The 12,249-nt window shown below is 39.4% G+C and overlaps 2 protein-coding genes across 2 annotated transcripts in view; one reads left to right on the top strand and one right to left on the bottom strand.

The window, feature by feature from the left end:
- The window catches only part of LOC146713278 (ICOS ligand-like), a 166,570-nt gene that overhangs the window by 34,486 nt on the left and 119,835 nt on the right, over window positions 1-12,249 (top strand). The window lies entirely within an intron of this gene.
- LOC146713285 (coxsackievirus and adenovirus receptor homolog) lies at window positions 544-10,849 on the bottom strand. The gene is made up of 3 exons (XM_085446774.1): window positions 10,682-10,849; window positions 8,965-9,312; window positions 544-1,688 (listed from the first exon to the last, which is right to left on the bottom strand). Exons 1-3 carry the CDS (start codon window positions 10,752-10,754, stop codon window positions 1,450-1,452), a joined length of 660 nt encoding a protein of 219 aa, XP_085302900.1. The 5' UTR covers window positions 10,755-10,849; the 3' UTR covers window positions 544-1,449.

Genomic DNA, 12,249 nt, shown 5'->3' with positions numbered 1-12,249 from the left:
ACAGCAACTTAGCTTGTAGCTAAAACAGGGAATACCAACTAAAAACAAAATCCACGAACAAAGAATTTGTAACAGTCTCTGTTTATAAGACTGTGACTGGCTCACTGATGGCTAATAATTTCTTTCTTTTTTTTTTTTTAATAAATTGCTGGTTGTTTTCCAGTGTGATGTTTTCCGTATACATATATCTATTTTTAAGTGAACACAATATTTTAACATATAGATATTTAGAAGTAATCTTTGAAAATTGCATGAAGTTCTCACTAACAGTGAATACTGTTAGTGAGTATTTTAACATGCTGCCAATAAAAGACTCAATGAAAATCTGTCCCATCCAGGCAGTTTTAAACCAAAACTCTAGACCTGGTCAGGAACAAGTTATATTAAGTGTTCAGCGTAACTTACAATGATGATTTATCCAGGTAAACAGAGATATACGTTGTACCTTGCTAAGCCATTGATCTGAGTTCATTGTACACCCCTCCGCTCTAATTACACTCCCTGCAATTAAAAAACGAAAGAAACACTCAAAATAACAAAAAATCTTCTTGATAGTTTGTGTTTTTGTTTATTACATGTCAGCACGACTCCAGTCCAGCTCGAGCTTGTACTAACAGAATATACATAGTTAAGATCAATTAAAAGGTGACAAAGTGATGCTTAAAAATGCCATTATAAAAAGAACATTAAACATGACAAGTACACTCGAAACTTTACATGTTGCTGAAAAATAAAGTGATTAGATATATACATATATATATTACACTGTGATTAATGATGTGTCCGTGCTAATGATTTTGAAAACATACAAAAATACAAAATATTTGCATAGAAAAATAACACAGATTAAGGCTTCACAGGTTTAAACATACAGCGCTGGTCCTTTTTACTCTTGATATCAGCAACATGTCCTCTGATAATGAACCTGTGCTGACCTTTATTTCACTAAAATAAACTTATTTTTGGTAGTGATTGATTAATAAAATGTGGTATGTGGGTTTAAACACTTTAGAAGAAGTAAACCACTGCCCCGTGCAGACGAGCTACAACAGTGACCTCTGTAATAAACTGAGAGGTAGCAGCTTTGACAGCAGACTCTGAAGCTTTAGCCTTTTTGGCAGAACTGGACTGATGTCAGGGAAGGGGGCAGGCTGACTGGCTGTAGAGGTAATAAAAGTGAAGATCTTCAAATACTTAATAATGTGCGTAACAACCTGTATAATTTACAGGTCACAACCCATAACGACAGTTTGCCCACACTACTTCCTTTCCTCACTTGACAAGAGAATCTGATTCCTGAGAGTAACCTGTGCAGATATTTATTATTGTGGTTAAACTGAGCATTTTGAACCATCATAAATGGACAAAAACAAGACTAATGCAGCATGGATCTCTAGTAGTCTTACAAAGATGTTTTCATTGCTGTGCAACAGCAGGACCCACAGTCATTCAGGAGGAAAGAGGTAAGGATTCAGATCTGTTATTTAGTGCTTTTTCAGGACTTTTCATACATTTTTTTAGTCTTTTGTAGATAATTACAACAGCAGGTATAGCAAAAATAAAAAAAGTGATTGGCACACCAGTTATCAGTGAAAGATACCAATTACTCTTTCCTCCATCCTTCTCTACTCTGACCTTCTCTTCTCGAACCTTTTCTCCTCCATTCTCGGTGTCTTCATCCGTGAAACCTGCAGAGCAGAAAGAGTGTGCAGACAAAGTTAGCAGACACTCTAAAATATATCTTCAGGTCATTCAGAGGCTCTGGCAGCACATGGGTTAGCCTGCCTTTATTCATAATAACTCTGAGTACAGCCAACCTCACTCCTACTGAAAAAGCTATGATATATTTTGGTCATTGCTGGATAATGTGCTTTGGTAGTTTTGAAATAGTTTTTGAAACATCAGGCTTTCATTAAAAGATTAATTACTTTGGGATTCTCCTTCTTCCAAAAAGCTTTCTTAGTCATCAAGCTGAAGTAAACCAGAACCATCCTAGAAGGAAAAGATTTTGGTAGATCCAAAATTTACTTGATCTTTTAATTTGTTTTCATTTTTGTTGGAAGCCTAACATGTAGAATAATCTGAAAATCTGATAAGAAATAAATGAATGTGCAGCTGCACCAGTAATAACTGCTGAACAACACAGGAGCGTGATCACAACGTCTTTTATAATAAGAGCAACACAAAAACATAAATTATACAAACTCACAGTTAATTAAGCTGTGTTAAAAATCACGTGACCACAGAGAGGAAGACCAGGGCTTAATCGCCAAATACTGAATTTTGGGAATGTGTGGATTAGAAAAAAAAGAAAAAAAGAAAAATATGATACCAAAAACTGCCAAGGACGTCATTTTGCCTCTACAGATGTGAATGTAAAACCACTAATGCTGCACACCAGGTTGCCTAGCAGCACAACTGTTTGCACACATTTTAAAGTGAAGGCTGCTGTAACCAGAGCTAGCTAGATGTGGTTGATAAATAAATATATAGAGTACTGTATTTAGATAACAGCTGAATAATTACTGCCGGGCTGGCAATGGGATGTTGAGCAAGGGGAGAGTGTGAGAAATGTGTGAGAACCGAACAGATTGCTGGCTGTGCTGCACAGCACAGACAGACCAGCATGTGGAGAACTTATCTGAGCAAATACAGAATGAAATCCAGAGCAGAGCATCGAAACAGCTTTCAGACCTGAGCAGGAGAGCTGAGGGGGTGAAGGTGCAGACTTAGGCAGAACAGTGTGGACTGCTCTACTTTACTATTATCACTTAGAATGTGTTTCTAATGTTTTTTTAAGCCACCTGTGACGTCACAGCCCCCAAAACAACCCTTAAATACTCATTTGTCCAATCTTACTTAAAATTGGATAAAAATTAACAATTGACTTTATTTCAGAAATAACATCTTTGCCATTACTTCTGTTACTGCTGCACTGCTATTAGGGCTGGGCTATATCACGGTAATACCGGTGTAATGTTGGGCAACGATAGGAAAATGACATATCGTGATAGAATATGGGTAAAACGCGCATGCGCAGTGCCTTTGTTTACATACGCACATGGCGGCGACGCAGAATGAGAAGAGCGAAAGCGGATCGTTGAATGAAACTGGTTTGTAAAAATGCTGCAACTTCAGTGATGTGGAACTGGTTTAGCTTTCATCCGTCAGATACACAACAAAGAACTATTTTTGGTAGCGTATGCTAGCAGGCCGTCGTTATTACCGTGTTTTTGGAAAATACGGCACACTTAAAATCAATCCTTTGATTTTTCTGAAAATCGACAGTGCCCCTTATAATCCCGTGTGCCTTATGTATGAATTCTGGTTGTGTTTACTGACCTCGAAACGATTTTATGTCGTACACGGCGCTCGAAAATCTGTCAAATGTTTAGCACGACTTTGCTAAACTATGAAGCTGCACCGCTTGATGGGTTGTCGGAGCATTACGGCTATCGTAGGCAGGAGCCTCGCGGAGTGATACAAACTGTGCTTCAACATAATATTACCGTGTTGTGTGTGTATAACCTCTTTTTAAGTTTTGTGGATATTATACATGGTTATGCTGAGGATATGTCGGCCAATTTCCACTGGAAATGCCTTTTGGTTAAACTGTCAGCAAGGAATTTGCATTTGCACTGTTAAATTTTTATGTAACTTTAATGCACATAATAAACAGCTGCTTGTTTAAGTGAAAATACATTGATGTTTTTCTTTTTGCACTAATAAAGTTGTGGAGTTGTAAAGTGTTTTGTCTAGTGTCAATTATATTGTCAGTTATATCGTTATCGCAAATTTTTAAATGTATATCGTAATACATATTTTTGGTCATATCGCCCTGCTCTAGCTGCTATCATTTGCCACCAGGAGGGGTCATGTTATTATCTGTAGACTGTCTGATCTCACCACAGCATCAATGATGGAATGTGCACAGGAACTGTAAAGGCTCTTTTAAAATGTATTCTGTTAACGTCTAATCTGGCCTTGCTGGTCTTGAGTGTAATCTTCATTTGCACCTTGTTGTAAACACTTCTATTTCCAACATAAAGGCTTGCCTTCATTGCAGAACTTGACATTGAGATTGCTGTCTCTCCTTGAGAGACGGGCCAAGGCTTTTTTTTTCTTTTTTAAAAACAATTGAAATAATTCTGTCATCATCTACTTTAGTCGTGACTTAAGACACTTCACCCGTTGCCTACTGGTGGTGGTCAGAGGGCTCGGTGGCGCCAGTGTCCGGCAGCCTCACCTCTGTCAGTGCGCCCCAGGGTGGCTGTGGCTACAATGTAGCTTCCTATCACTAGTGTTTAAATGTGTGTGTGAACGGGTGGATGACTGGATGTGTAAAACACTTTGGGGTTCTTAGGGCCTAGTAAAGCGCTATACAAATACAGGCCGTTTACCATTTACCATAGTTGTTTTCTGTGGTCTTTCAGGCCTTTTGGTGTTGCTGAACTGGTCAGTATAGGGCTGCGCGATATGACAATATATATCGGATGATGAAATTAAAATGTCTATCGCCTCATATCCTAAGCTATCGCTTGTTTCGTGGTGTCGCATAATATTGTTTACAGTAGAGCAGGGCGATATGGCCAAAAATATGTATCACGATATATATTTGAAAATTTGCGATAACGATATAACTGACGATATAATTGATGCGAGACAAAATACAACTCCACAACATTACTATCGCAAAAAGACAACCTATCATTTATTTTCACTTAAACAAGAAGCTGGTTTTTATGTACATTAAAGCTTTATAAAAAGGTAACAGTGCAAATGCAAATTCCTTGCTGAAAGTTTAACCAAAAGGCATTTCCAGTAGAAATGGGCTGACATATCCTGAGCATAACCATGTATAATATCCACTGAAGTTAAAAAGAGGTGCTTTGCAACATTAAACTGCAGTGTGCAGTATGCATTTTTCGGACCGTAAGGTGCACGGGATTATAAGCAGTGTTGGGTAAGTTACTTTAAAATAGTAACTTAGTTACATTACTAGTTACTTCTCTCAAAAGTAACTCAGTTACTTCAAGTTACTCGTTACTTTCAAAGTAACTAGTTACTAGGGAAAGTAACTTTGGTTTTACTCAGAATTCTCTTGTTAATGTGTTGCTTCCATAACTTTGCCAGTCTTCTAGCTTGTTTACTTGCCACAGGTGCACTGTGCCACCTACCAATAGACAGGAAAAGATAATGTGCATATTTCCACGAGAGAAATCCCACGCCTGGACCATCATTGACTGCTGCCATGATTCTAGCCTACGTCACAGCGTCATGTGCGCCTTTTACATCCAACACAAAAACTGCAGTCGTGGTGCTTTCGATTGTACTCAGAACTCGGAAATTCTGCCTTCTGAATAGAAAGATGTAGGTAACACCAGACTGCAGATGAGCTGCTTACAGGGCTGGACTGGAACAGAAAATTGGCCCGGACATTTTGACTAGAGACCGGCCCACCATTATAGGAAAAATCATAAAGCCTTTGAATGAAAACAAACGCTGTTGTGACAGTGATGTACACTGTTTTGATGGTATATATGCATCAATCTATCAATCGTTTGTTGTAAGATTCAGATAATTATTTGTTAAAAGCTAGACATTTTAAATGAGAATAAGATAGAAAAGTATTTATTTGTGCCCCCCTCTCCCTGTTAATGCCCTACATGCCCCCCTGGCAACACTTTGCTAGATCCGCACCTGCACAGTTACCAGCTGTCAGCTACCTAAAAAAGGATCCTGGTGTTATTTGTCTCTCAGAAACAGTTCATAACTTCCCTTCAACTCATTCATGTCACCTAAAAGGTAAACCTGTTTCTCCATCACCTGTTCAGCTCTGATGATTCAGTAAGAACATCTCCTGGTTTCATCTTCATGTTTCCCTCTCACCAGATATACAAACCGATATCATGACCAGCAGCTTTGTTGCAGCTGTGGCTCCAGCAAACATCAGCTGATACTAGAAATTAATATTAAATAAATTCTAACAACAGCTGATCAAGCTTAAACGTGCTGCTGTTGGTTAGCACGACATGTGCTGGTTTCCTCTTTCGGCGCAAAGTGGGCGATAAACAAACAAGAGAGCCGATCAGCTGATCATTGATCAGTTTTATGATTGAAGTAGAAATGGGAGAGGGAGGGGGGAGAATGAAAGAAGAGGCAGCTGTGCAGCAAAGACACAGAATAACTCCAGCTTTGTGCCTTTTTCATTGTAGCTGAATTACGGGACAAACTCTGTTCCTTTTCACCTCAATAAGAAACGCATAATATTTTCTCTGAATACCAGACGGGACGGTTGGCAACTCTAATAACTTATGAACAAAATAAAGTTCAACATCATTAACTTCATAGCACCCACCCAGCTGTATAGAAACTCCGTCATGCTAGCTAGCACGCAGTACGGAAAAAATCAGCATAACGAAAATAAACTCCACCTAAACTTGGTTTATATCTGACCCAGAGAGACTGCAGGTCATAACTTCTTACCTGAAGTTCAGTTCACACTTGGACCGGCGGCCGCCTCGGGTCTCTTTTGCTTCTGCGTCCCCTTTCTCCAGCCCGAGAACGTGTTGCTTTCTCTCATCCACCTGCTGGCCTCCACCACTTGCTAATGTTACTGAATCTGTGGAAGCTCCGCGATAGCCACCACACGAAGTAACGAGTAACGACCCTATCTAAATCCCAGTAACGACTAACGCGTTCCTGATTTTGGCATAATAACTAGTTACCGTGCTCGTTACCACAATAATAACGCAGTTACTGTAACGCGTTACTTAATAACGCGTTAGTCCCAACACTGATTATAAGGCACATTAAGCGAAACAAAGCAGTCAGATAAATCAAACTTTATTAAACTCATTCTTCTTGCTTCCTCCACTTCTGTACCATTTATTCATTAATGTTGAATTCTCTGGCAGCTGCTCTATTCCCATGTTGTTGCAGTATATTAATGACTAACCTTGTATTGTGGATGGATTATCTCAGTTGTTCTCCTGACTGAAGTTTGGTCCGTTTACAGCATCCTACCATGCGATTGCATTTGTCTCTAACCATGAGGAACCTTAACGTTAACTTTTATAAGTGGAAAAGTGTTAGTGTTCGTCCTCCAGCTTCACTGTTTATGTTATGCTAACATAGCTGTGTCGCTAGCGATCACGTAGCACATAATTATATACCAGCTAGCCCAACTTCAGTAACCCTGCAAACGTCACTGCTGTTTAGTTTCCTGTCTTCATTTATGTTGGAAGTGATAGCAGAGCTGTACGTTTGATTTTTTTCAGAAATCTCTCAGTCAGAACATGCAATATCATGCTTAGGTAACTAGCGAAACTAGCGAGCTAACTTCCGCTAGCTTCCTGCTAACTTCTAACTCCGTTAAATGTAATACATTTTGTTTTCATGGATGCCTGGAAGTTAAACTTCATAGTTTCACCTGGTAAAGCAGCAATGCTGATCGTTTTATTAAAGATGAAAGAATTTACAGTTTCTAACTCTTAGTGATGCTGCAGTGTTCGTTTGACCTGAAGATACGGAGTTTAGGACCCAGATTACTCCCAGATTTAAGGGCATCTTAGTCCGACGGCCGCTTGCATGTTCTGCAAAAAAAATGTGCTTTGTCGTGTATCTGATGGACAAACACCAAACCAGTTCCACATCACTGAAGTTGCACCATTTTTACAAACCAATTCTGGTTCATCTGTTTCACTCAACAATCGGCCATGTGCGTATGAAAACAAAGGCACTGCGCATGCGCGTTTTACTCATATTCTATCGCGATATTTCATTTTCCTATCGTTGCCTAACATTATACCGGTATTACCGTGAACGGTATAATATGGCCCAGCCCTAGTTTACAGCAATATTTTTTCTTTTTTTGTGATCAACATTTTATTGATTTAAAACGGGGTTGGGGGGGGGCAATATTTTTTCATCGTTTCAATGGTCACCGTGTGGATGCAGGCACAGAGAATACCAGCATGACCAGTTAAGATGAGGCAGAACCAGGTAGCTCCAAACAGAAGGACCAGTCAAAACAAATGGAGGACCTTATTCCTAAAGGCAAGAGGCTACCTCTGCAGCATGGACATGGACATGCAACATCTGACAGAAAACTGTACTATGAAATCTATACTAAATTTTACCGCAAAACGGTCCGCACTACAGACTCAAAGACCACAAACCTCTTCAATCACCAGAATCACGTGAAAGAGTATGGAGAGAGTTTACCGATGAGAAGCAAAAAAGAGCCGTCAAGTGCTCAAAATAAACCTTAGACTCAAACGTTAGAACAGGCTTTTCCCCGCAGCACGCCATGTAATAAATACAAAGAAAATGGCGGCCGTTACAACTTATGTCTAAAAATGTATCGTTTCATGCATCGGTCAAAACACTCGACTCCAGGTAAACAACGCCCAGCTGTGTTCAATGAATTTTCAGAAAAAGCACTATTTTGTGATATATATCGTTATTGGGATGAGAACTGTTTGTATTGAGATGAGACTTTGGTCACATCTCACAGCCCGAGGTCAGTACATTCATTCTTTGTAACAATGCACCAGATTTTCATTTATGTCACTCCTAAAGTTTATGCTCTCTCTCTCCGATTGGTTTACGTGAACTTTTAAGCCCAGTTATTGGCTCCCTCACATCTTTGTAGCATCTTTCGGGCTTCCTATTTAAGGTCAAAGTGAAAAACTATAAAATACACATCGAACACTTTGAATCAAGTTTAGGAATCATGTATAAATAACAGCACTTTCTGAATTTAAAGCTGAAGTTAAATGCAAAGTGTTGGTGTACAGATAAAAAAACAAAAAAAATCTGTTGAAACTTTAGATCCCCATCATGCAAAAACAAACAATGGAAGTGGGAAATAACTTAATAGCACCAACCACAACAATAACATCACATCTGCAAAATGTAAAACTTCCTATGGAAGAAACTGTAACACTTCCACAAACTCACCTGAGGATTTGACTGTGAGCTTGATGGAGTGCTTGAACTCACTTTGGACGCCCTTATTTCTTCTGGTGTTCCTGGTTGTAATGCGACACTCATATGTTCCTGCATCCCTGATGCTGACATTCCTTAGAATCACTGAACAGTCTCCATCTTTCATTGATGGATCTCTCAGCTCCACTCGGCCTTTATAGAACGAGTGCTGGTAGTTTTCATATAGACGCTGGTTTCTGTAGAAGAATACATAGACATCGGACTTAAGCTCAGGTTTGCTCCACTGCAACAGGGTGATCTCCACATCTCCGGGACCCTGACACTGAAGAATGGCATCTTCTCCAGGACTCGCAGTTACCTCTGAGTGACATAAACACAAAATTCACTGTTTACTATGAGTAACAAACGGAGAATACAGATGAAAAAAAATAACCATACAAGTAAAATTAGTATTGTAATTATTATTATTTATTTTCCAGCTCCTTTTTAAAATGACCTTCAACGAACTTTTGTGTATCCTTTATTTATCCATCCAGGTAAAAAGTCTCCCTGTGATTACATATGCATTTCAAGAGAGATGTGTTTGAGAGGGCAGCAGAAACTGCAACAAAAACATTTCTATCAAGATATTTGACGTGTCAAATAAGACTGTATCTACTCTCTGAGTCATAAAGGCTCTTGCAAATCAGGTAATTTCTATATTTTATGTATAACAAGACTGCTGGCTGTTCTGAGCAGCAGGGGAGCTGTAGCTAAACTGAACTGAGTCCAGAGTGAAATCCGACAGTCTTCAGGCCTGAGGAGCGGAGCTGGGCAGTGCGGACACTGGATGAGAGGCTGCGGGCTTGGTGATCAGAAGCAGAAGTGGACGTGATGATAAACTTTGATTACTCGGATGTTTTACAGTAAAAGATGTATAATCTGTTTCTTATATTTTTGTAGCCAGGGTCATAAATCACATATTGTTATTACACAAAATGTATTGTAAACCCCAAACTGTTCCTGGTATAGCTGACTTTTAGGACCTGCAAGCCTGTAGTTATCTTCATTATTAGTTAGAGCCCCTCTTCATCCTTTTCTTCTTCTTTGGTACAACCCTATAAATTTGGGGTACCCCTACGGCCTCTCCCCTTTTCTATAATTCCCCTGTAGGAGAGGTCTATGTCATTTCTTTTCCGAGATTAATTATATCTTTATCCACTCTGATGTTTCTGATTGTGCGTTGTTAATTATTGTAGTAATCGTGTGTGTGTTAATGCTAGCATGAGCAGATAATTCCTGGTAGCTTTGAAGGTGTAGTGGGTTGAGCTAACTCTCATCCCAAGTGTTTGTATTGGGTATAGGAGCTGGAGCGGGCAAGTTGTTTCCGTGGAAGTCTTTCTTTTTGCCTTTCATTGTCAGGCACAGTGCAGGAACACACGGTTACATCAGCTGAGCAGTCTGTTCTAAAATGTAAGCAATAAACTGTTGCTAACGCGGGCTTGGTGGGGCTTCTTCGACTTTCCAAGTTTGAGAGTTCATTAAAGATGATAAATCCGACTTGTGATTTTATCTGGAGTTTGCCCAACACTGTCGGAGAAACCCTGCAGTCATATATGTTAAATGTAGACAGGGCTGAGATATCGGCTGGGTTTTAAGGCACCGTTATGGCGTAGAGAGAAAGTTAGATACGTGCAATATGAGACCTGTGAGGATCCTTTAAAACAACCCATCCCCTGCTGTAACTCACCTTGATCCAGAGGAGCCGCAAAGGGCACAAAATAAAAGAAAAAAAGTGCAATGTTAGCAACAACAATCCTCATAGCAAAGAGGCGGAAGCGGAGCTCGTTGACGGCGACGACGTAGGCGTGGCTGTGGGGTTGGGAGGACCCCAAAAAGACAATAAACTCCAGTCCACATTTAAAATGGCATTTATCAATTTACAAAACTAAATAAAATCAAAAACTTAAGAAAAAAATGGCACCACTTTAGCGGGAGGCAATTCACACTGCATACGACCGATCCCACGCAAAAAAGTTGATAAATTGTTCGGAAAATCACACACAGCTTAACAGGCGGTCTGAACCTAGACCTGGAAGCTGTCCCATAAGGACCCAGCTACAAAAAGAAAAACAAACAAACAATAAAACAAAGGCAGAAGTATGATTTAAACATTGCGTTTCTTTCATTTAAACAAGCTATCTTCTTTACTGTAGCTGTTTAATTGCAGATGCCAACTGGATGTGAGTTCAGGAGTTAAGCTATCCCACGTGATACCTAGCGCATTTTTCTGGCACTGATCCAATACTAAATAAAAACAGGGCCATTATTTCCAGTAACAATAGTGACACATACAGTTTGAACCTTTACATGCAGCTTATGTAGGGGTCAACAAAGCAATAACTACGGTAATGTTATTAAATAAAATAGACTGGGCAGTGAACGTCTGACGTTTTTGTTGTTGTTGATTTTCAAATAAAATAATTAAACATGTTTCAGTGGGTTGAATGAATTATTTGAATGTCTAAACTGATAGTAGTCATATCAGTAATATATTAACATGATGCTGAAAATCCAACATGACTGAAACATTACTTTCACCAGTGACCACGTGCACTACCTGATTATTCTGTCCTTCTCTGAAAAGGATTGTGACAGTGACCACTGTGCTCAGGATCTGGGTTTGTCTCGCGATTTCTTTCCTCCTCTCTTTGTTTCTTTTGCTGCTTGTTTTGGGACAACGTTTTTTTTTTTTCATCGACTTTTATGTCTTCAAATAAGCTAGTAATGTCACAGAAGAGAATTTTACAGCAGTGCATCTGAATTACAGGGGCAGCATTCATACCAGCATGATATCAATATTTGGATTGGCCAGAGGATCCCTAGTAAACACTGCAACTCCAGAGTGCAGACAGATGAGAGTTGGAGGCAAGTTGCAGTACACATGCAAAGATACAAACAACTGCATCAGAGAAAGCTGAGAAAAGACAGAGGTGAAAAATAATGAAGAAAGGGTATTCTGCAAAAAGGAAAGTGAAAAGCAAAAATAGAGGATTTCATGGGTAAATGATGACACCGCAGATGCAACTGGTGTCCAAGCAGATACAACTATTTCAAAGCAATTTTAATACCCGACACGGTTTCCCAGGTCTGACCTCCACACGCAACAGTGAAACAGTTTTCTCAGTAATGGAAATACTAAAAATTAAATATTGTTTCAAGCTCAACAATAACCACCTTCACATGTGTATGAGAATGGTCCTGACTCCATGCAAGCACATCAAGCTGGTGTTTAATTCTCTGTCCGAGGAATAAAAA

This window comes from Copadichromis virginalis, linkage group LG3, assembly GCF_057382275.1.
Source record: "Copadichromis virginalis isolate Kocher_CV1m ecotype Utaka linkage group LG3, C_Virginalis_male_GT1.1, whole genome shotgun sequence".
Classification (NCBI taxonomy): Eukaryota; Metazoa; Chordata; class Actinopteri; order Cichliformes; family Cichlidae; genus Copadichromis; species Copadichromis virginalis.
This window is presented reverse-complemented; position numbering and strand designations above follow the sequence as displayed.